At 39.9% G+C, this 25,726-nt stretch overlaps 1 protein-coding gene across 3 annotated transcripts in view; it reads right to left on the reverse strand.

Annotated features, from left to right (window-relative positions):
- The window catches only part of SLC44A1 (solute carrier family 44 member 1), a 197,812-nt gene that overhangs the window by 129,387 nt on the left and 42,699 nt on the right, over positions 1 to 25,726 (reverse strand). For all 3 annotated transcript variants that reach the window (XM_035016166.1, XM_035016165.1, XM_035016164.1), the window contains exons 2-3: positions 14,849 to 14,938; positions 5,285 to 5,427 (exon numbers count right to left, since the gene is read on the reverse strand). In XM_035016166.1, coding sequence (XP_034872057.1) covers positions 5,285 to 5,427; positions 14,849 to 14,938 — 233 coding nt within the window. The remainder of the gene's footprint in view (positions 1 to 5,284; positions 5,428 to 14,848; positions 14,939 to 25,726) is intronic.

Below are 25,726 nucleotides of genomic sequence, written 5' to 3' on the forward strand. Positions count from 1 at the left end.
TTTCCAATTAGAACAGGTCAAAGGCATTCCCCCTTCCCATTCCTCTTCTGGTTTTTTTCCTTCCTCTATTACTGCAACTGAATCAGCCCCTATGAAGTAACTTGGGTATTCAAATCTGGGAGCTATACAAAAACACAGCACTCCAGGAAGACACAGTTGGACAGGGTGGCAGAAGACTTTAAGATGCCCCAGTTATTCCCACCTCTTGGAATTCACACTTCGGTGTAATTCAATCCCCTTGACTTTGGGTGGGACTTGTGACTTGCTTCTAACAAGTAGAAGATGGCAAAGGTGACAGGACATCACTTCTATAATTTTATACAAGAAATTTAACTTCTATCTTGCTAGCAGACTCTGTTGATGCTTTCCCTTGCTGGCTTTGAAGTAAGCCACCATATGCAGTGGCCCCAGGCTTACAGCCATAAAGAGCCAAGGCTCTTGAAAGAGAGTGCTGCCAACTATATGAGCTTGGAAGGGGAACTCCCCAGCAGAGCCCCAATCCTGACCAACACCTTGATCGCAGTCCTGCGAGACACTCTGAAGCAGGAGACCCAGCTAAGCCATACCCGTATTCCTGACCCACAGAAACTGTGAGATAGTAAATGTGTCTTCTTTTAAGCCACCAAGTTTATAGTAACATTGTTATCTAGCAAATGGTAATTATGACAGGCAGAAGAAACACACAGTATAATTGGAGAAGAACTCCAAGGCAACTGAAAAACAAATTTGAGCTAGGAAAGTAATAAAAGATCACTGTGGGATAAAGTTTGTTTTGAAATATTTCGTGAAGAGGTTAGGAGACCCACCTTAAATCTTTCAAGAATTCAGACTGGCAGAGAGGGCAAGGGGACAGCACACAGGCAAAATGATTATCTTGAACAATACTACTATACTGACAAACAGTGAGAAAGGACTGAATAGGCACAAAGGGTCTAGATCATGGGAAGCCTGAAATGGCAGGTGTTGAGTGGGCTCACCTTTGATACTATAAGCATCAACACTAAAGGAAAGGCTCTTGAGCAGGGAAATGACCATAAAAAGTGTTTGAAAGAACTTAATCCTATCACAGTATAAAGGATGGAGAAGATTAGAGATTAGAAAACCAAGAATAAATATGCTAGCACAACAGTTGTGCTGAGGTCAACAAACATGCGAAGGAAAGAGGCTCATGCTCACGAATAACCAAAGACGTGCAAATTAAAACCATAAGACACCATTTTTTGGTTAACCAAATGAGTAAAAAATAAAAACTAGTAATACTAGCAAAGATAAAGCAATCTCAGACATTGGTGGGAATGTAAATGGAACAGACTTTATGGAAAGCCATATTCATCAGCAATTTTTATTAATAATCTTAAAATAATCTTATGTATTAGTAATCTCTTTTTTTTAAGATTTTATTTATTTGACAGAAAGAGACAGTGAGAGAGGGAATACAAGTAGGGGGAGTGAGAGAGGGAGAAGCAGGCTTCCCGCGGAGCAGGGAGCCCAATGCGGGTCTTGATCCCAAGACCCTGGGATCATGACCTGAGCAGAAGGCAGCCGCTTAACTGACTGAGCCACCCAGGCGCCCCTGTATTAGTAATCTTAATCTTATCCTCAAACTTGGTAATTCACTTCCTAGAAAATATTTTAAGAAGATAATTTTTTTACCCATTCAACAAATATTTGAGTGTCTACTACATTTCAAGTACTGAGGATATAGTACTGAAAACAGACCTCACCTCAGAGCTTAGAAGACACATTTAACAAATAATCACAAAATAAATATATAATTACACAAATGATAGGAAACAATGAGAATATTTTTATTTACTTTCATTTATTTATTTTTTAAGTAAACTCGACACCCAATGTGGGGCTCGAACTCACAACCCCAGGATCAAGAGTCACATGCTCTACTGACTGAGCCAGCCAGGCGCCCCATGAGGAAGTATTTTTAAATACCTGATTTAAATTGTGAGATCAAAAAAGACCTTTCTGAGAAATAACATTTATAGTGAGGGCTGAAGGATGAGTAGAATTTAGCCACGTGAGGAACGGGAGAAATGTTCCTTTCTGACAGAGAAAACAATACTCATGAAAGCAAGAAAGAGTTAGTTGTATTCAAGATTTTAGAGGATTCATTTATTAACTTATTCAACAAATATGTATGGAGGTAGGTCCTAGTTAAGTATCAGGTACTAGGGACTGGGGATAAGAAATGGGAGAAAGTAGTGATCAAGGTCAAGTTGAGGTAGCAACAGACAAAACAGATACAAAAAAAATTCCATAGCTATGGTGCAGCCTAGTATTCATAATGAAGACAAAGATGTATCAGGAAATGAATGAAAAAGGAGGGAACGAATGCATTTGTCAGGAAAAAGAAGAGGATGGAGTAAAGGTAACAAACACGACGACGCTATGCCTTCTTTCAAAACCAAACAGTATAGACTTACCTGAGAAAGGTATGTTCAAAAATGTATTATTCATTAAAAATATATATATTCCATTTATAGATAGAAATACTTAGATGGGTCAGCACTGAAATGTTTACATGCAGAGAAGAAGAAGTAGAGATCCAAGATAAATAAACAGGGGCCCCTGGGTGGTACAGTCAGTTGAGTGTCTGGATTTTGGCTCAGGTCATGATCTCAGGGTTGTGAGATAGAGCGCCAGGTCAGGTTCCATGCTGGGCGTGGAGCCTGCTTAAGATTCTCTCTTACCCTCTCCCTCTCAATAAAAAAAACAAACAAACAGGGCTCCTGGGTGGCTCAGATAGTCAAGCGTCTGCCTTCGGCTCAGGTCATGGTCCCAGGGTCCTGGGATTGAGTCCCGCATCCGGCTCCCTGCTCAGTGGGGAGCCTGCTTCTCCCTCTGCCTCTCTCTCTGTCTCTGTCTCTTATGAATAAATAAAATCTTTAATAAGAAAACAAACAAACAAACATGCATACTTACGGTATAGCTACACTTGGGAAACTATTTCCTCTACAGCAATCCATGAATGGCTCCCAACTATGCTAAGCACTCAGGGAAAAGTAACCACTTTTTTTTGGAATAAGAAGCAGGCTCTCTTTGCAAGAGGCAAATATATATAAATATATATATAGCGTGTGTGTATATATATAGTGTATAGAACATACAATACATAGAAAATATCTATATCAGTATATAGAAAATGTAAGGATTTGAAATTAAGAAATGACCAAATGAACCTCCATAAGGTTAAGCATAAAGAGTGACATCAACACAAACCTTACGGTGACAATATGCTTGGAACCATCAGCAAGTTTATAAAGGGAGCCATAAACATGAGTATGACCTCATGTGAGCAACAGACCTCAGGGAAGAGAGCTCTTTTTTTCTCCAATCTCATCAATTACCTAAATGGTAATATTTTATGTTTGGTACATGTCACCAGCATTAAAGAGTCAAAACGTATTTGACAGCATAGACAGTACCTATAATAACAACAACAAAAGATGTGGAATTCTATACTATTTTTGCAACTTCTAGAAGTCTAAAATTATTTCTAAAGAAAAATATGCTGTCTTGTTATCAGAAATAACACAAGGCCTAAAAATTGTGTTAATTCTATAAAGCAATCAAAAAAGGGATAAATGAAAATCCTCCAAATTACTTTCTATGAATCCAATTTTCACTTCTGTCAAGGGATACAGGTGCTTATCAAGAGAAAAGCTCATGGTCTGTGTTTGATAGTCCACTGACCAACCAGACTTTGGAGAAAATCACTTCAATCTCTCTAAACCTCTGCTACACCTACCTCACAGCATGGTATCATATGCTTGCCAACTATGATATGCTACACAAATATTCATTATTATAACTTGAAATCTTATTTATTTGAAATGCATTATTCCTTCATTCAATGGGGGAATATCTCTGAGATATGATTAACTATTTGGATTTCTTCAAGTTTGTGAAATTATCCAATTAATCTTATACTTTCCAGAAAGGGCCCTGACTTAACAAACAAATTTATCTAACAATAAATATAGCTACTATGGGGCACTTGGGTGGCTCAGTCGTTAAGCATCTGCCTTCAGCTCAGGTCATGATCCCGGGGTCCTGGGATCGAGCCCCGCATTGGGCTCCCTGCTCTGCAGGAAGCCTGCTTCTCCCTCTCCCACTCCCCCTGCTTGTGTTCCCTCCTCTTTCTCTGTGTCTCTCTCTGTCAAATAAATAAATAAAATCTTAAAAATATAAAATAAAATAAATACAGCTGCTATATCCTGGAAAATGCTTCTTAAAACAACTATAGCCTAAAAATAGCTTTCACTGCTTAGACTTTTCCTATAAAGTTCATTAACTGAATTGGGTAACCCATTACTTTAAAATTAGTTTGGTTAATTCTGAAGACCTGTTTTTATTTATTAAACTTGTCTAATCAAGTATGATGGGGCATTAATATACAGTGTGGACCAATACACTGACATCATACCTAAGGTATGTTTAATGACATTTTCCTCACAGACATTAAAAATGAAATAGCTCTTATTAAAAAAAAGGCGATTAAGTCAGGAATTTCATAAAATGCAAAAGATGAAGCTTGAGAACTCAAAACAAATTTTAAAGTCTGACGAAGAAAACATTATATTTTATAAAACAGGAAGGGGCGCCTGGGTGGCTCAGTCGGTTAAGCATCTGCCTTCGGCTCGGGTCATGATCCCAGGGTCCTGGGATCGAGCCCTGTATTGGGGTCCCTGCTCGGCGGGAGGCCTGCTTCTCCCTCTCCCACTCTTCCTGCTTGTGTTCCCTCTCTCGCTGTCTCTCTCTCTCTGTGTCAAACAAATAAATAAATCTTAAAAAAACAAAACAAAACTGGAAATTGATGTGTACTGTACTTATAAACGATGCATCACAAAATGTTTTGTTATACCTTTAATGTTTCAAAATCCATTATCATCCCTCTGTCTCCCATTAAGTACAATCTTAGGAAGAAAAAATAATTACATTATTTCCAGAGTTAAAACTTCGTGTACAACCTAAAGGCTAATGGGAAAAGAGAGTATAGGAATACGCTCTCAAATCAAGCCTTTACTCATTAAAACCTCAAGATGGTGCATTTTAACTTGGCAGCTAATTTTATTTCCTGGAAAATGTATTTACAGAGCAAAAACAGGAATAATTCTAGTGGGCAGTTAAACAAAAAATAAAACCACCAACAGGAGTCATACAAAAATAATATCTTACTGAATATTATTTTTATAATAGTAAGAAAAGCAGGATTTTCCACCCCCCTTCAAAGTTCCCATAGTGTTCATTCAGCCAACAGTCTACTCACTTCCGATGGGTGTGGTCCATGCCACTGTTTGGTATTGCTTCCAACTTTGCATTTTTCTGCCCACAGATATTTCCATAGCTGTCGTATCCTGACACTAGTCTCGCTGCTGCACCTGTTGCTACTGAAAAGCCACAAATAAATCCCTAGAAAAAAAAAACAGAAAAAACATACAAATAAACCAGTTCAATAGCAACAGTCACTACTTGATACGATAATGAGCTTCTTTTGTCTGTTGAAGGGAACAAAGAGCTATCTTTCCTTATTGCAAACACTATTCTACTGTTTTCCTGGGATTTCACAGAAGCAGCACAGAGAAGTCCACAGGGAAACACTATTTACTACCATAAACAAAACAAATCTCAAGCCTTTACATCATAAGATCGTCTATGCATTTTATAATAATAGCGGCTTCTCTGTATGGAACACCTGCGCTGTGCTGGGCTCCTACCAGGTGCTTACCAGACATTATCGATAATCCTCAGGATGGGGAAACTGAGACCCAGAGAGGTTCAATAAGTTGCCCAATGCCCTAGAAGCTAGTAAAGATCAGAGCATAAAATCAAACCCAGCTTGTTTCATTCTTTACTTTTATTTGGTTGTAAAGGAATTCTGTTAAATGGACAAGAGCAACAGATGAAAGAAAAAAATTCAAAGAAGAATAGGCGTGTGGGTTTTGAATTATCATCACTTCGGTGCACCCAACACTTCTGTTTCCTTCCTGCAGTAAAGCTGTATACAAGCCGAAGAGTTACGCCATGAAACACCACCATGCTTTTAATACTGCAGACTCAAGGAGAGTGAGGCCCTGGGTCTGTGTGCCACAAAGCTCACTTCATTTTGTGGGAATAGGCTTCATCACAGTGCCAAAGGCAAATAAATGGTAGACGCTTGGGGACTGCATCGTGCCTGCTGAGAGTCAAGTACGAACTGACCAAGGCAAAGCAGTAACAGCCCATACTCCGTGCAGGCTAGTAGGCATAAGAATAGAAGTAAGGTCAATCACTACCGATAAACTGAACTGGGCGAAAAGACTGGAGTTAGAAAACTTTGCAACGTGGTCATTAAGAGGGTGAGTTTTTATTATCCTTATTGAAGTGGCCAAAGAAGTCAGAGATTATCAGTGTTTAATGTATCCTAGCCAAGTCTCATGAGTAGGATGTACATAAGCAACTCGGCTAGATCTCAGGCCCACGGTGCTCAGTACTTACTGCAGTTCCTCCAAGGAGAGAATTTCCCTCTTAAACATACTTTCCTAAAAAGGCAAACAAACTCTTTTTTCTAAATAACCCCTCTAGTTTTATCTTGCAGGTAAGGAAAGTGAGGTGGGGGAAGAGGGGAGTAGGGAGTGTGGCTCTAGCTGGTAGAAACTGCTTGAAACTACAGTTTATAAGAAAGTCCACTCCAGAGTGGAGACTATCTCTGATCTGCTACTCTCGTGCCTTCTGATCCTTGCCAGGTTACTTTAACTCTCTGTGCCTCAATTTACTCACCTGTAAAATGGACATAGTGAGTGAGTAGCTCATAAGACTGCTGTATGGATTAAATGAAATAATCCAGTAAAGTGGGAAGAATCCTGCTCAGCACATAGTGTAAGAGCTCAATAAATATTAGCTATTATTGTTGTTAGAAATGAGAATATGTAAAGGAAAAGACCATGGGTTCTGGGGTCAGATAGTCAATGGAATACTGATGACTCTATATTCTACTTGTACAACATTGGACAAACCTGCTTAATGTTCTGTGCTTCAGTTTTCCTGTCTATAAATTGAGGCTAAAACCACTTACCACAAAGGCTACTGTGAGAATTATATGAAATAATGCATGTAAGTGTCTGTTTCCATAAAACCGTTAGTACCCTTCTACCTCAATGCAGCAGCTAACTGCTTGCACCAGGGTTAGGCAGAGGCTGGTCCGGACTCACTCATTCACCCTCGCCTTCTGCCCCCTCCCTCTCTCCTGACTCCTCCATGGAAAACGCAAGACAGTTCCATGTCAGGACCTCAAGCCAATAGTAAAACGTAAGAACAAAAAATATTTAAGCCCCTGCACACATACACATGTGCAAACCAGCATGCCATTTTAAACATATCGCTAAACCTCAAATTAGGAAATCCTACACTGAACAAAAACTGGAAGTGAAGGTAAACATTAGGAGGTTTAATGGCTAACCATTCCAATACAGTTCTTTAACAAAAAGAATCAAAGAATAACAGAAAGGGAACCCAGAGAGATCTGGATTTAAACCCTCACTCTACCACTTACTACCTATGTGACTTTGATCCAATTACCGACTTAAGAGTGTTTCTTCCTCATCCCTCACAAAGTACTATCATCTATTTCACAGCCTAATGATGAGGACTAAATGAAATAATGCATCTCTAACCCGTAGCTGGTCTGGTACATGCCTGGTGATAAGACATGGGAGCTGTTAGTGGGAAATTTGAAGGATAAAGCCAGCCTCAAGAAGTTGACACCAGGGGCGCCTGGGTGGCTCAGATGGTTGAGCGTATGCCTTCGGCTCAGGTCATGATCTCGGGGTCCTGGGATCGAGTCCTGCATCGGGTTCCCTGCTCGGTGCGGAGCCTGCTTCTCCCTCTCCCTCTGCCACTCCCTCTGCTTGTGCTCTTCTGTCTATCTCTCTGTCAAATAAATAAATAAAATCTTTAAAAAAAAAAAAAGAAGTTGACACCAGTAACTGGGGACTAACCAAAAACTCCTTCAGTTCTCTCCTGTAGAACAAAAATTTCTAGGGGGAAAATGAGCAATATTGTCAGTAATTGTGTCACTACATAGAAACATTCAGACCACAATTACAATCTTCTTTCACTACTAGTCTAAAATAGCAAAGCCCTTGCATAATTAAAAGGTTATGCTCTTCTTTCACTTTTTATAGAAATGTTCTTCTCATGTTTGATAAGTACTTTGTGTTACAGATTCCTTTAAATGGTTTCTGAGTTCCCTTTCTATTTTTAACAGTACTGTTGGACATGTTTTTGTGGGTTTTTTTTTTTAAATCATAAGCACCTCACATCCCTCTGGGATGTAGACAGAGGATAAATTATAAACGTTACATATATGTGGTAAAATGGGACACTGACATATTTTCACACAGACCATTTAAACTTCTTAGTAGCTTCCAAAGGCATTAGAGAAGAGAGGGTGAGAAGCTGCAGGGGAGAAAGGAAGGAGAATAAGTAAGCTAATAAGATAGGAAGAAACCATGACTGTTATCCCAGGGACTTCCCATATGGTACAAGTACTGACAATGGGGAACTAGGCCAAATATAATTAAAAATAAAATTGCCTTTAAAAACACACACACACACACATCCTGAAATCCAAATGCGGGAAGCAATAGTTTCAGATGAGAAAAAAATGTGGTACATGAAATTAAAATAGGATGCGAGAAACTTTACAGAATGCACTCAATAATTTAATGGCTCTAAGCGGGGAGAGGAAGAGGCATTCAAGAGAAGGAAAACATATTAATGAAGCAAATGATAAGGGGGATGAGGAAAGCTTTTATACGCCTATAGTAGAGAGCAATCACTGCAGAGAAAGTAAGCCTGTTAGTAAGGAAGAGAACCATGGCTAAAATCTTAAAAGGACTGAGTTACTGAAGTCCTTGCAGAACTGCTCTTTTGAGACAGGAGGAGCAGACAAATCTAATCACAAACAGGAGGTGACTCAAATCAGATCAAGGCATACATTGGTGGATCCCAAGCTGGATCTGGCGAACTAGTAAGTATCCATTGCCTAAGTGGGAGAAAGGCAATTTGCTAATTAACGAACTGTGCTCACTAATTCAACGTAAGAAGGAGGATTTGCTTAGTTTCATTCACTATTAGTCAAAGGAAGGGACATATTTTATTTCACAAGCATGTTTGAATTTCAAACCTGGAGCCTTAACATGCAGCTGAGCAAGGCAGAAGGCCTTAGTTTTGGCTTTGGGGGTGGGAAAAAAACAGTCAACAAAAATGTGTGTGGCAGGTGGGGATGAAACATGAATATGGCAAAATGTTTCAAAATAAAAAGATGGTCAAAAAAAAAAAAAAAAGAAAGACTTAAACTTAGAGCTCTCTCCCAGGGATTAAAAAAAATATGCCCAGACTCTTTTTTCCTCAAATACTACCTCCTTTAGCTCTATACCTAATCCTATACCTCTATCCCTAAACTCATCCAAAGCTTGCAGTCAATCTCCTTAATAACTAATTTGTCAAACCTTGAAGTAACATTTGTCTTCTGTTTCTCCTCTTCTTAGAACCCCGAGACAGGAAAGGCTATTAGGACCCAGCAGACAGGATAAGAATGTCTGGTGCAGAGCTAATATTTATACAAACAAACAAAAAATTTAAAACTTTTCCCTAATCTGCCAGATCTTTAAGGTTTAATAGGATGTATTACTCTAAGAAAGAAGAAAGAAGCAATAAGCAAAAATGACTGGAAGTCTAGAAAATGCCTCTCAATAAGCATTTACCGAGCATCATCAAACACAAGATGTCATGCAGGGTATGAAAGGGTTATAAGACATAAAGTTTACCTTGAAAGAACTGAAATGTTCTCAAAAGATTAGAAAATAATGAGGTGTGAGGAAGCAAGATCAGAGAGGCTCAGTTGCAAGGGCAGCTTGAACAATGCAAATAGAAATAAAACACACGAAAAGGAATGCTAGGAACTGAACCCAGCTCGCCGCAAACATTCCTTATGATCGTGGGGAAGTCACTTTAAACTCTGAGCCTCAGTTTCCTTACCTGGCACAAGGCTAGAACTAGATTAATCTCTAAAGCCCTTTCCTCTTCCCAAATTTTATGATCCTAAGGGAAAGTAGACAGAGAGTAAAATGTTTCAGACTATATTTGCAGGAAGAAGGATAAACCCATTTGGTCCAGCACAGTGACCAAGGATACAAAAACAAGAGTGGATTAAAAGTAAATTGATTCAAACTATTTAAAAATAGTTAAAATGGCAAATTTTATGTTATATATATTTTACCATAATTTTTTTAAAAAAGGAAAAAAACAAAGGATCTAACAGAAAGTAGGTAGGTATTTGGATCAGGTAACCTTAGGGTAATTTTTGGCGTGCTATTCTTCCTATTCTAGGATCCTGCCAGAGCTCAGACCATCATACAGATGACTAAATATTGCAATGAGTCTTTGAGTCTTTCACTTTGTGCTGCATGCTCAACAATAGTTAATGAGGTAGAAACACTATGCTCTGGGAACTAGACTAATGCTATTAAATAAAAAAAGGTCCTTGAAGGAGTCTGAAGGGACAATGTATTCAGTGTCATCTCCTACCCCCAGCTCTAGTCCACATCATTCTCCAAAACTCCCAACTCTGCATTTCCCACTGCTTATCTTTACCCACACCCTACTTCTCCCAAACTCATCTTCTCATTCCACATTTCCTCAAGCCACTTCCCTTTCCTGCATCTACCCTGTCTGCCTTTGTAGTATCGTTCCTTACCAGGACGCACATGTAAGGTACGGAGTGAGCGGACTCCTCGGTCTCCCCGCTCCACACTTCTGGCCATCATTCTTGCTTCCTAACTGCACCGGAGGAAGCAAGGATGCTAACCTGTTTGCTCAGAATCTGAACTACTGACGACACCACATTTTCCTGGCAGGTGAGGTTACTGTGTCCATGTTCTAAACAACAACTTTCCTACTGTTCCCAATTCCAGGCAACAAAGGAGGGACTACCTCTTGAGGCCTCGCCTTCTAGACCTCTTCTCTTCCAGGCCCAACCCTGCCACCGTGTAACCTAGACAAGTTACTTAACATAGGCCTGTGCCTCTGTTTTCTTATCTGTAAAATGAGAATGATGTTAACAATAGCATCGACTTCATTGTATAGCTGTGAAATTTAAACATTTCTGTGTCACATGCAGGGCAGTCTCGAGTCCAGAGTAAGCAGCACTCAGTATCAGGGGTACGTTGTAGGGCGTCACCACTGTCCATGGTGAGCACTCCTATTAGGGCCAAGCAGTCACCTCTTTCCTGCCTTTCTGTGGTAAGCTGATCTGGGCAGAGAGGGTCCAGATGGCTCTCTTCTCTCTTCTCACTCATACCTCTCTTTCCCCGAGACAGAATGAAGTCACACTGCCCAACATGGGAAGGACCTTCAGGCCACATGGCCTAAGCTTCATTCTATAAGTCGTTTTTACCAAGCAGCTCTTTACTGGGTAGAATCAGGTGACTGTCCGGCTAATATAGGGCTTCGTTGATCCATCTCATTCTTGTTCCTTCATGTATACAGAAACTGTGGTTTAGAACCTACAAGCTGCAGTCAGAGTTGACCTGAAAAACCCTACCCTGAACCCTTCATACAAGAACCTCTTAGTCATCCTTACTCTGCCTCCCTCTTGTCTTCAACGTTGATGATACTCCCTCCTCTCCTTTATCACTACCTTACTTCAGGTTTTCCACAGGTTACCTGGACTATTCCATCAGCCTCCATAGTGGTCCCTCTTCATAATGTGTTATAAACCATCTGTAACACTGGCTACCAGGGCCATCTTTCTAAGCCTGGTCACATCATTTCTTGCTCACAATCCTTCAGTGGTTGGGGCACCCGGGTGGCTCAGTCGGTTAAGCGTCCAACTCTTGATTTCCGCTCAGGTCATGATCTCAGGGTTGTGAGATTAAGCCCCATGTTAGGCTCCTTGCTGGGTGTGGAGCCTGCTTAAGATTCTCTTTCCCTCCCTTCCCTTGCCCCTCCCCCATTCTTCCTCTTCTTAAAAAAAGAATAGAAAACTCTTCAGTGGTTTATTGGCACCTAAAACAGTAGTCTCAACCCTGGCTGAACATTGGAAACACAGAGATTAAGCCAGAATCAGAGGAGGAACCCAGGAAAGAGTATTTTTTTTAAATCCCAGCTGATTTTGATACGTAATCAACTCGTCCAATAGGAGAACAACTTGACTGCTACTTTAATGGAAAACAGAAATTTAGAAGTACAATGCTACATGCAATTTTTTTTTAGAACACAGTAAATGTATGTCCAATAATTTCAGAATATTGATAAAAGTTCAAATGTGGAAGATGACAGCTCTTAAGAAGGCTGGCAGCAATTTGCTTTGAAAAATACCCTAAGTTCTAGACAAGGCAAGCATGGAAAAACCTGGAATGTAAAGGAAGAAATAGAAGTACAGATATTTACGAAGAGGTGAACATGTGTAAATAAAAAGATATAATGCTGGAGATGAATGAAATAAGACAAGATCTTAGAATTTTTATTTCAAAGCATAGATATCAAGGAATGAGCAAAGAACTGCAAGTAAGGACAGTGAATAAAGATTTAGCTTGACTATTCGGCCATGAGATGACAGAAAGAAGCAGACACCTGGCCACTAGATTAAAAGAGTATTCCAGTTCCTATTCTACCTTTGCCACATATTACCAGTATTCTATTCTTAGACAAGCTAATATTTACCCTTGTTACACCTTGTTTGTAAGCTGGGGAGAAAACCTATTTCATAAGGTAACTGGGAGAATTTAATGAGATGAATCAAAAGCATCAAGCCTAGGAAAATGTTCAACAAATGTTAGACGAATGTTTCTCTGAAACGTACTACAGAATGAAATCCTAAAGAAAAAAACTTTTAAAAACCAGACAAAACAAATACACAGAAGACAAAAAGCTTTGCTCTATTGCTGTGTCCGTATGGTAGGCAACAGAACTTGGAAATTTCTCCAGTTTCCACACGGCAAAATGCGAGATTAGCTCAACTCCACGAGGGTAATCCATTTAAAAAAAACCATTCTAAAACAAATAACCACTATGCCTACATTTAAAAGTACACACAGTGGGTCTTAATTGCAATGGCACTGAAATCAACATTGTATTAATTACCATTGCATTAAAATGTGTCAGTAAACAAATAGCTCCTTACTCTAAGTCACTCCTCAGTCTGCCTACCAACATTAATGATTGCACTTTCCAGAGCTATTTTATCACAGAAAAAATCAAAAGCACCTGGAGAGGCAGGTACATGTTTTTATAAACATAATTTTGAAAGGTCAGCTGCCGTCTGTCTCAGGGATAATTCAGGGAGTAGGGAGAGGTTGTGCTAATTCTGTTAGCAAAAAAAATCTTTCCCACACTTGGCACACACACCGCATTTCAGAAGCTACTCCATTAAACTAAGTAGACTCTTGAACAACATCTTCGAAGTCCTAAGTGAGGAAATGGGTATTCTGATGTTTTCTGAATATCTTAGGTTTCATGAAACTGAGCTGTCCTTATCTTTAAAACGAATATTCCTCATTTTATTCGATTTATGATATCTCTTTAAAGTCGGCTGCTTTCTTTTCCTTTCTTCAGATACATAACTGGTCCCTGCAATTATGCCTATTTGTCAGGATTAGGGTGGTTCTGCGGTTTGCAAATGGCATTTGCGAGGTGTGCAGTTGCAGAGGACACAGAGTAAGATTATCCTTAAAGAAGCTCTACAAAAGGTATGGGGCTTAAAAACACTCATACATTTGTGAAAAAAAGGCTGCCAGAGGTAGCGTATTTGTGTTTTGGTTGTGAAGACTAAGAAAGAGAGCGTAATACCCGTCTGCAGAGTCCCCTTGAGGCAGAAGAGAGTACCGGCCTGGAAATGAGGAGAGCAGGTCTGTGACCAGCTCTCCCATGAACTAACAGTGTGGCCTTGGCATGGTCATTTCCATCTCGGGGTTGAATGCTTTTCATCTGTAGAATGAGGGGGATGAACCAGGTGAGGAGTTCTAAGCCCATTCTAAGCTCTCAACATCAGCGAGCTTTAAAAGCACTATTGTCATCCCCCCCCCTTTTTTTCCCCAGCCCAGCACACCGGCAGTGACTCCAAAGTTCCTGAAGCCTGCGTCAGAAATCCTGCAGGGCAGGGTGGGGACGCAGTTTGAAGAAGCAACACCTCCATCCCCACCGACACTCTGCACCAGGGGCTCTGCTCCTCCATCCTCTACACCCAGTGGAAAATCACCAAGTCCCTGATCTCCGATGGAGAGATGCCACTCTTTATAGCAGACACAGTGCAGGGTGGGGGGAAGGCTAGTATGGGCAGAAGGAGGGAGCAACCAGCCTCCCCCCTGGAGGAAGAACTAAAAGATGTCAGATTTGGAAACACTGTAGACATCCTCTAGCACAAACTCTAATTGTATATAAAGGAACACCAAATCCCCCAGGGGAACACTGGTACAAAAATAACCATCAGGTTTGTGGGACTGGGTTGGATACATGCTCAGGACTCGGGTCAGTGCTCCGCTCAACACTCCATCAAGATCACAATTCACAGACATTCATGTCGAATGATCTGGCTTTCTTAAATGATCTAGGACAAGAGACAGAGTTCCAATGCTCTGAATTGTATCTCATGTATTAAGAGGTACCAAATACCAATGAAGTGCATGGGACAAAAATAACCAGCTTCGATGGTCTCCTAGGACCTCCAGTTAGAAGCACTTCAGGAGGGGTTAAATATATAAATAAATAACAAGCTCCCTCTTTAAACCAATTCCGCATCATTCCCTGGATCATGAGTTCGCCGGGGTCTGATGCTCTGTGAGAGGATCCTTACCATCCCAATGCAGAAGAGGATAAAAAGCAGCAACCATGGCACGTCTGTACAGCTACGGTCCTCCAGCGGCTTCCATTCTCGTTTAGAGCTCTGTCAGAAAACACAAAGTAACAGAGTGGCGAGTGTTAAACTTAGTTAAAATTAGGAAGGCACAAACATATCACTTACTCCTAGATTCCTTCTTGCTGGACATGTTTCTTACTAAAACTTTTAAGACACAACTCGAATATGTGTCACCTTTCTGGGACGTCTTCCCTAACTCCCACCATTCTTCCTGTCCACTCAGAGTACTGACTGCAATGCTTTTTTTTTTTTTTTTGGTACCTCTATTACGGTATTTAGCATGCTGAATTGGAACGTATTGAGCTGTGTCCCCAGAAGAGCATGAGCTTCACAAGGCAAGAGACCTCTTCTCATTTCCTGGCATCTACCCTGACACGGGAGGGTTCAAGGTATGTACTCAGTGTGAGCTTTTTAAAATTAATAAACAGGGGCGCCTGGGTGGCTCAGTCGATTAAGTGTCTGACTCTTGTTATCAGCTCAGGTTTTAATCTCGGATTTGTGAATTCAAGCCCCACGTTGGGCTCCATATTGGGTGTAGAACCTGCTTAAAATAAATAAAAAAAATAAAAAAAGAACAAACAAATTCTTCCAACTTCAATCTTAGTGGTAGCTTTCTCTTTGTGTGTCCAGATGCTAGACTAACAACTTTATAATGTGCTTTACATGTGTTCTCTTCTAGGAAGAAAGCCCATTAAAATGAACTCCTATTCGGAGGTAGTTTCTTTTATATCTAATAAGATTCAGGAAGGAAAAACTAAATTAAAACATTTTTACAGAGTCATCTGGGTAACTCCTAAACTATCATCCATGGATCTTTACTCTGTTTCTGGAAAGTTTAAAGAGTTTCTAGATCAAACAGAGATTCCCTAACTAAAGAACTAGAAGCATTCTAAAAGTGAATTTGCGAAGTATTGATTGGTATCATGATTGTATTTTTCTTTCTTATAGCAAACAGTCTTAGGTTTTCAAATCATCTTGCAAATTCCTTTTAAGCAGAATGTAACTGAAATAATACTCCTAAGCTTTCTAATGAACAAAAATCCCAGAGCCTCACAGCCTCCGCTGAATACAATAAACCGAGTAGGGAGAGAGATGGTAGTCTCGGGAAACCTATGGGAAAATTTCCTATAAGAAGAAGGGTGTGGGGGCGCCTGGGTGGCTCAGTCGTTAAGCGGATCATGACCTCAGCCGAAGGCTCCCTGCTCAGCGGGAAGCCTGCTTCTCCTTCTCCCTCTGTCCCTGCTTGTGTTCCCTCTCTTGCTGTGTTTCTCTCTCTGTCAAATAAATAAATAAAATCTTTTAAAAAAAAAAAAGAAGAAGAAGAAGGGTGTGGCCTCCAATGGCTTCCATGACAAGATCAGGAAGCCATCTGAGAAGGCTTATCTGCAGGAAAGCGCACACAAGCAGAAGGCAGCTGGAGATAATACGGAGCCCTCTAATACTAGATATACTAATACTAAATACTAAATACTAGTATTTAGAGTGCAAGAGTGAGGAATTGGTTCTCAGGTTTGCTTATTAGCTTTCCTTCCCTTAAAAAAAAAGTTTTTAGCTATGTACCCTTTGATAACCTGATGAAAGGTACACATTCTTGTCTTGGGAGGTATGCATCTATTTGCATAATTTTCATAAAACCTTAGGGAATTCAGACCCCAGATTAGGAAATTCAACTTTAAAATACCTGCCTATCAACACTGAGGGCACAGAGTCTGAGCTACAACCCCTCTTTCCTGACCCCTCACGTGCTAACCAGACAAATGCTTTTTCCTTGTTTAGTGCCTTACACTGTTGAATTGTTCAACAAAAAAACCCACCACCCTTGAAAGCTTGCTCCCAGACACCCACACAAGAAAACAAAAGAGCAGTAGTGAGTCATGGGGAAAAACCTTACCCCAAGACTAACTAGCATTAAAAAATGAAGAGTGAGTAGGCAGTTTTTTCCAGAGGAATGTAACACTTTGGAAAATGGATAAAGGGCTCTGTTCTCTCCCTAGTTCTGTCATTAGCTAGCTACATGACTTTAGATAAATCGCTTCATCTCTCTGGGTGGCAGGAAGGAGTTAGATTGGATCTCTTAGGTTCCTTCCAACTCTAAAAATCTGTGATCAGGAAGACAGTTTTGTGAAAATTTTTATTATGACCAAAAAAAAAAAAAGCTACAAAAATAATTTAACATTATTCCTTGTATTATTCAAGTAAGAATGCCTGTATTGTGGTCGTGTTTTGGAAGATAGTTGCTCACAGTATGAATAAAGAATGTTTCTTTGTATTAAGTAATTTCAATCTTGAGTAATACCCATTACAGTAAAATTACTTACAAACACAGAATTTGGACACCTCTTTGAAATTCATTATATTTACTCTAAGGTAATTTCCAGAGCAACAGCTACTTTAAAATACTATATTTGTTTTTATTCTAAACTGTCGGGTGGGGGGGGAATAAATAAACTGATTGAGTTTATTTATCCACAACTATTGTCTTAGTAGTTTTACCTTAGACCAACATTCCACTTTTAATGCTTAGATTTTCACCAAAACATAAAGAAAGTGGGATTTCACTCTTGACCAGAAACACAAAGATTCAACATCTCAACAATTCAATTCAACTTACTGTGGGCCACTTCTAACCAAATATATAAAAAACCTTTCACTGGGGATGAGAAGTGGAAAAAGGATAGGGGTTACATATAAAAAAAATAGTGATAGGGCACCTGGGTGGCTCAGTCGTTAAGCGTCTGCCTTCGGCTCAGGTCATGATCCCAGGGTCCTGGGATCGAGCCCCGCATCGGGCTCCCCGCTCGTTGGGGAGCCTGCTTCTCCCTCTCCCACTCCCCCTGCTTGTGTTCTTGCTCTCGCTGTATCTCTCTGTCAAATAAATAAAACCTTAAAAAAAATATATTAAACTTGACTTCACCCTTCTCTTTACTAAAATTTGACTTAACAGTGGCATATTTTCATTTTAGCTCCTATTCTTAATGCTATCAGTCATTGATCACTGTTAACTAGGCGCTATACCCAAAGCTTTACATACTTGATGTCTTCTTTACATACATTATGTCTGCAAAACAGCTGATATAGGTATCCTTATTTCACAGATAAAAAACAACAACAACAACAAAACCCTCAAGCACAAGAGTTAAATAATCAGCCCAAGATTTTACAGCTGTGCAACCCAGAATTTGAATCCAAGTCTGTGACTATAAAGCCAAATCCAATGACAATATCATTCATTTGTACCAGTCAGTAAGGAGCAAAAAACTCCATTAGTTTTTCCTCACAACGCAAAATTTGGGAGCCAATCCAATTATTTAAAATCCTATATGCATAGAGAAAGAGAGTGAGATGTTTTATGAGCCATGACATTTCTCAAGCGAGTCAAGAAACCCAACAGTTGAAAAATTTTAATGATTCTTTAACAGATTTAACCAAGTGGCAACTGGATTTAATGCTGTCTGTTTCTTCCAATTAAAATCCACATAGACCCGGCAAAAGTAAAATGTTTTACAAAAGCACTTGCTAAATGTGATTTTTATCCCTTTCTCAAATTCTACAGGAGATTAATACAAGCTGCCAGTAAATGTTAGCTCCCTTCCCCTTCACAGAATCTTACAATTTAGGAATTAAATAGGGTCAAAGTAACCATACCGTGTAAGCCTTAGTGACAGTGATTGAGACCGAGGGAAGGGAGAGGTAGGGACTAGCCCAATTTCAATGGATCACATTTGATCCTCAAAACAATTCTGTTAGTCATTATTATATATTCCTGATTTTTCTATTTTGTAAAAGAGAAAACCAAGGTTCAGAGAAAATAAGTGAAAAATCTATTTCTGAAACCTGAGACCTCAAACTCAAGCAGAGAGATGGACACTATTCCAGTTAAGGGAGTGCTAAAAATAAAAAACATGGTAACAAGATGAAGAATGTCTTTGTCAGCCTCATCAATAGACTAAACAAAACCAAGGAAAGAATCAATAAACTCAAGGATAGAATCAATAAACTCAAGGATAGGTCAATAGAAATTACTGACCGTGAAACACAAGGAAAAAAAGAGTAAAAAAATAAAAAACCCACAACCAAGCATCCAAGAACTATAGGGCAATATCAAATGGCCTAACATATGTGTAATTGGAATCCCAGAAGAAGATTGAATGAGACAGAGAAAATGTTAGAAGAAATAATGACTGAGAATTTTCCAAAAATTGTAACAAAATTAGCACAGCTATATTTACTAAATTTATAACAAAAGAAATCAAAGCACAGATCCAAGAAGCTCAGAGAATCCAAGCAGGATAAAACCAACACACATATGCGTGTGTGCATACACACACAATACACACCCTACACATATTATATTCAAACTGTTAGAAACTGAAAATACAGAGATCATCTTGACGGCAGTGGAGGGGGGCGGGGCACAAAGATTAAACAACCTTCTTGTCAGAAACTATGCAAAGCAAAAAACCAATGCAATGACATCTTTAAATTACTGAAAAAAAAAATTAAAAACAACCAATACACTAGGGGTGCCTGGGTGGCTCAGTAGGTTAAGCATCTGCCTTCAGCTCAGGTCATGATCTCAGAGTCCTGGGATCAAGCCCAAAGTCCGGCTCCCTGCTCAATGGGGAGTATGCTTCTCCTTCTTCCTCTGCCCCTCCCCCACCCCACTGATTCTCTAATAAATAAAATCTCTTAAAAAAAAAAAAAAGCCAAAACAACCAACACTATTAACCCAGGATTCTATACCCCCAAAAAAATGTTTCTCAGAAATACATTTTCAAACAAACAAAATCTAAGAATTTATTAGCAGGAAACCTCAACTATAAAAAATTTTTAAAAAATTCTTCAGACTTAAAGAATAAAATATCAGACAAATTTCAATGTACTCAGAGAAACAAAGATTTCCAAAAATGGATAAAATTAAAGTTTGAAACTTTCCATAATAAAGTTTTTTTATTATTTATTTATTTTATTTATCTTAGAGAGAGAGCATGTAAGCGAGGGGAGGGGCAGAGAGAGAGAGGGAGACAAGCAGACTCCCTGCTGAGCAGGGGGCCAGAAGCAGGGCTCAATCCCAGGACCCTGAGATCATGACTTGAGCCAAAACCAAGAGTCAGTTGCTCAACCAACTGAGCCATAAGCACCCCAAAGTTTTTTTTTTAATTTAAAAAATAAGGGTGTGAATATATGTGTACAATGGCATTCACACCATATAGTCTTTTTACTTATACAAAGTTAATAATCTAGAAGGCAAAATTATAATTTATAATACTAGTACTAGACCATAAAAAACAATTCTAAGTCAGACCACAACCAACCTCTATCTCATGGTTTTTTTTAAAAGATTTATTTATTTATTTTAGGGAGAGAGAGAGAGAGCTCGTGCACATGGGTGGAAGAATCTCAAATAGACTGAGCTGAGCATGGAACCGGACGCAGGGCTTGATCTTGCGACCCTGAAATCACGACCTGCGCTGGAATCAACAGTCCGATGCTTAACCAACTGAGCCACCCGGACTCCCTTGACCTCTGTCTCATGTTTATGTTTTCTTATATTCATATCCTTAAAGTCAGGGAAGAACAATGTTTAATATCTTCACATTCCTTCCTACATTTTGCACATCATAGATGAAAAGAAAGAAAGGGAGGGAAGGAAGGAAGAAGGAAGAAAAGCTTCCATCGTATCTCTTACTGAAGTCTTAGCACAGGCAACTATGTCCTAGACTCCACATTCACTATGAGCCCTAATACCTAAAGCCAAGGCCTTCTGGTAAATTTGATATGCTGTAGTAGGGATGTGTATTTTTTAGGAACTAAACCTGTAACAAGTTATGACCTAAATTTCCATGTTATTTCTAATGAATATTAGAAATATTTTCATTAAATATTAATTTAATTAAAAATATTTTCATTAAATGTTGAGTAATGTATTACAGATAACAGTAACACACAAAGGTTTGGACAAATGATATGTTATAACCAGTTAGGTCAAATCAGGTACCACTGGAGGGCATCAGCAGTAAAAAGGGCAGGCAGGGTGGGCCAAGGGTAGGAAAAGGTCTGGCAGATGTGAATCTAGTTCACCAAAGTAGGCTGAGCAGGAATGATCAGAAAGAAATGAAAAGATCAGAGAGGCAATACCAACAATCCAGAATTGAGACAAGCGGGTCTCAAACACGGAGTCAAGGAGGACCCAAAATCCAGGAAGTCATAGGACACCCAGGTAGTTCCTAACAGCAACGACTGAATGCTTCCAGCCCTCTTTTCATACTTTATGCTTATTCTCTGTAGGATTTTCTCTTAATTAAGATAAAAGTACGAAGCTTCCCAAACGATTCTTACACTAATCTAGTAACAGTATTACCTAATGCTATGAATCTTTCCTTAACATGCCAGACCTGTGTAGACATGGTTTGAAAATAATGAAAAATGTGCTACAGAAAAGAGCACAATTACACTAAGAAGTTAATCGATTTTCAGACAATACTCTTAGGCATTCTGTTGATTCTTCAGCTCAATACTGAGTGCCACACAATGTACCTGAGATTCAAAGCCAAGTAAGATAGCCCCTGCCCTTGGGGCACCTGGGTGGCTCAGTCAGTTATGCGGCTGCCTTCGGCTCAGGTCATGATCCCAGGGTCCTGGGATCAAGCCCCACATCGGGCTCCCTGCTCAGCGGGAAGCCTGCTTCTCCCTCTCCCACTCCCCCTGCTTGTGTTCCCTCTCGCTGAGTCTCTCTCTGTCAAATAAATAAATAAAATATTTTTTAAAAAAAGATAGCCCTTGCCCTCATTGAACTCCAGTTTAATAAGAGAAAGACAAATTAGCTACTATGGTATCGTCAAGTGAGGCCAAAATAGAGACATGTAAAAAGTAATGCAGGGATAGAGATGCGGAACTATTGAGTAAACATTTATGAGATCTGTTGAAATTACCTCGCAAATTCTGAAGCAAACACTGAAAAATGATCCTTGGTGTCTAAAATAGAATGTGTTTTGTGCCCAAAACATACTGAAAATTCTCGCTCGCTATGATGGGGAAATATTGACTGCCAAATAAGAATTATTCCACTCAGAAATGTTTAGTCGTCAACAAACAACATTAAGTTGGTTTAAAAATACAAAAATCAGCCATTTCTTTATTTTGTATCAAGATTTCTTTATACTAGGGCGCCTGGGTGGCTCAGTTGGTTAAGCAACTGCCTTCGGCTCAGGTCATGATCCTGGAGTCCTGGGATCGGGTCCCGCATGGGGCTCCCGGCTCGGCAGGGAGTCTGCTTCTCCCTCTGACCCTCCTCCCTCTCATGCTTTCTGTCTCTCATTCTCTCTCTCTCAAATAAATAAATAAAATCTTAAAAAAAAAAAAAAGATTTCTTTATACTAAAGATTCTAGGGTTGCTCCAGTGAAGAAGGGGCCTTTCAGTCTTTTCAGACTGAAAAGTGGTTTTCCTTCCTTTTCTGGCACAATTAGTGTATTTACTAAGCTGCTCAAATATTTTCATGTTGATGTCACCGGTGAGCCTCCTAAGTACTATCTGGTCACATACATCTAGAACTGCTTCAGCTGGGAATTTCTGCTGCACTCACTGACCACAAGCTCTCTTGTCATTTCCCGAGTAAGCCACAGAGGACTGTATTCTCCTACATTCAAAGCAGAACGAAGTGTCAACCTAGAAGGCTGGTGTTCACCCTGCAAAAGAAAGGGCAAGCCAGCATCAGCTCCAACACCGTGAGGGCCAGGAGTTCACAACTACAGTTGCCCAATATTTCTGTGTTTTGATCAGTCGGGAGGTAGAGTGCAAGCATTTATCATTAATAATTAGGTACGGAAGCTCAGAAACTTAAGCAGAATCAAGATTATCCTTAAGAGGTCATCGACACATGCCTACACTCCCACAGGACTGCAATGAGAGTTAAACTGGGAGGTCAGGAATTACAGTAACCTGAAGCCTCCACCTCATGAGAAGCATACGGACACCATGTATGGGCCTAGATCTCTGCAGCTCAGATCCATCCTTTCCATCCACGCTGCCTTTCCCAGATTCCAGTGAAAAGCTAACTGCATGTGAAGGCCAAAGCATGCTGAGATATGGCCTCTCGTGCAGGACAGATTCCCAGAATGCCTCCTTGGGGTGTGTTTGCTAATTTGATGAATAATTAAATCCCCCCCCCAATGTTATTATTATTAGGGTTGTTTTTGCCTTTTTTTTTTTTTTTCAACATCACGGTCTCTCTACCGCCTGGATAAACAGACCGCCTCCAAAATTGGCTCCATAGTTCCAATGGCTCTACTACAGTTTTCATCATCTTGGCTGCTCCTTGGCACATCCAGAAAACCTCTAAGGTAGTCACTGAATGCATCTCCAAGGTGACTGCTACTAGGTACCTGTGTGATTTAAGTTACCCATGTGGCAAAAATTGGGCTATCTGTGAGGACTTTATTTTGTTCGTGCCAGTCTGTTTTACACAAAAATCTCCAGTATTAAAGGCAAATAGTCATACACTCCAAATCTTCAAAGCTCCTTCCAAGGACATACTGCTTCATTAAATTCCCCAATATGCTTTTATTTGCGCAGAGTAGTAACAAAAGAATAAAAGAGCTGATGTGTATCATTTTTGCCACAATTTTCAATAGAGTGAGCAGACCTGATGAAGTTGGGCAGCAATAAAACATGGAGGCTTTCAGCCTTCTGTTCATAGCACCTGCAAATAAAATCCTGTAATAGGATTTTGAAAGACATTGCCTGCCCTTTGGGAAAGCTCTCTCAAGGATTTGGAGTGCATAACTACTTACAGTTACCTTAAGTAATCCGTTTCATTTGCTAAGCCTGGTGATGGCAATTTATATTTTGAAAGGTAAAAATAAAAGCATGATTTTAACAGGCAGTTAAAGGTAATAAGATACATTGAATGGAAAGATACAGGCATCTGTGTTCAACTGCTTTTCTTAGTTCATGAACTTCATGCTAAATCACAAACAATTCATCCATTGAAGAAAAAAGAGGGAAATGGCAACTAGAGCCACTTTGTAAGTTATTTAGTTACACAGCGATAGAAAGATCATGGGGAGATATCTCCCTTTTGTCTTCACCCTTCCTCCAGCTGCCCTAAAAATAAATAAGTAACTGTGGTCCTGCTACAAAGATGTTCTTCCATCAAACTCCCAGTGGCTGTCTTTCTTGCACATGAGCACATGATAATTAGTGGGCAGAGGCCAAGGTCATCCTGCTCTGCAACGTAGCTAACAGGATCTTTTACCTCCACCATCAATGAAACACAATCAAAATTATCCAAGCCTTGTCTGCCATCCTCAAACAGTATTTCTAACTGGTCTTTCTTCTGAATCAGTGGTGAGCAATGTTTTTAACTTGAAATTACTACCTTTTTTCCCCTAATTATACCATTTTTATGGCCTTCATTTTCCCCCCATTACATCCTACAAGTGTCAGAACTGCTTCGGTACTTGATGACACCAAGGACACGAAAAAGACCAAAGCTCTACTTTGCACCACCTCCCTGTGACAGGACTGCCAGTTTCCAGACTGCTAATGGATTTACTGAATTTCCTTGCTATACTAGAAACATATATTAAAGCAAGAGTTCATAGGTACTCAGTATAGGATTCTAACTCACATCTGGCTTCCGTTCCATGATACAATAAGAACTGACCCATGAAGGGGGGGACATCGGAGGGGGAGACGAACCATGAGAGACGATGGACTCTGAAAAACAAACTGAGGGTTCTAGAGGGGAGGGGGGTGATGGATGGGTTAGCCTGGTGATGGGTATTAAAGAAGGCACATTCTGCATGGAGCACTGGGTGTTATGCACAAACAATGAATCATGGAACACTACATCAAATACTAATGACAAAACTAATAACATAACAATAAAAAAATTTAAAAAAAAAAGAACTGACCCATGAAGTCCATACTGACTAAGGAGAAGGAGTATGAAGATTACACTGACTGTAACACAGCTAATGGGTGGGTGGAACTGAGTAAATTTATGTTTTAAATCAGAATTAGAGAGGTGCCTGGGTGGGTCAGTCAGCTGAGCATCTGCCTTCGGCTCATGTCATGATCCCCGGGTCCTGGGATTGAGCCCCACGTCGGGCTCCCTGATCAGCGGGGACTCTGCTTCTCCCTCTCCCTCTGCTCCTCCCTGCAGTTCAGGCTCTCTCTCCCTCTCTCTCAAATCAAAAAAAATCTTTTAAAAAAATGTGCATAGAATTTTCCTGTAAGGGACCGAACACATAATGACCATTCTTCCCACCTTACTGCCTACTTAGGACTTGTTGGTTTTATTCACTGCTATATCCTCAGTAGATGAAGAGTGTCTGGCAAACAGCAGGCTCTCTAAATTTCTTTTTTTTTTTTTTTAAGATTTTATTTATTTATTTGACAGAGAGACAGCGAGAGAGGGAACACAAGCAGGGGGAGTGGGAGAGGGAGAAGCAGGCTCCCCATAGAGCAGGGAGCCCAAAGCGGGACTCGATCCCAGGACCCTGGGATCATGACCTGAGCTGAAGGCAGTCGCTTAACCAACTGAGCCACCCAGGCGCCCTCTCTAAATTTCTTTAATGAATGAATGAACAAGGCTAGGTCCCTTGCCACTGGTGTGACATAATGTTAGAGCAAACATCCTTATTGTCTCTCCTGCATGAGATCATGTCTCTAAAAAGCATTCCACTGCATCATAGGCTGGCTCCTTTCCCCAGAGATATTATATAGTATGGTATTCCCCCAAGATGTTTATTAATAAGTCTACAAGAAAAATAAATTACAAATTTAAATAAGTTTCAGAAATATTAACAAAA

This window comes from Mirounga leonina, unplaced genomic scaffold (assembly GCF_011800145.1).
Source record: "Mirounga leonina isolate KUSES-001 unplaced genomic scaffold, KU_Mleo_1.0 Mir_170, whole genome shotgun sequence".
NCBI lineage: Eukaryota > Metazoa > Chordata > Mammalia > Carnivora > Phocidae > Mirounga > Mirounga leonina.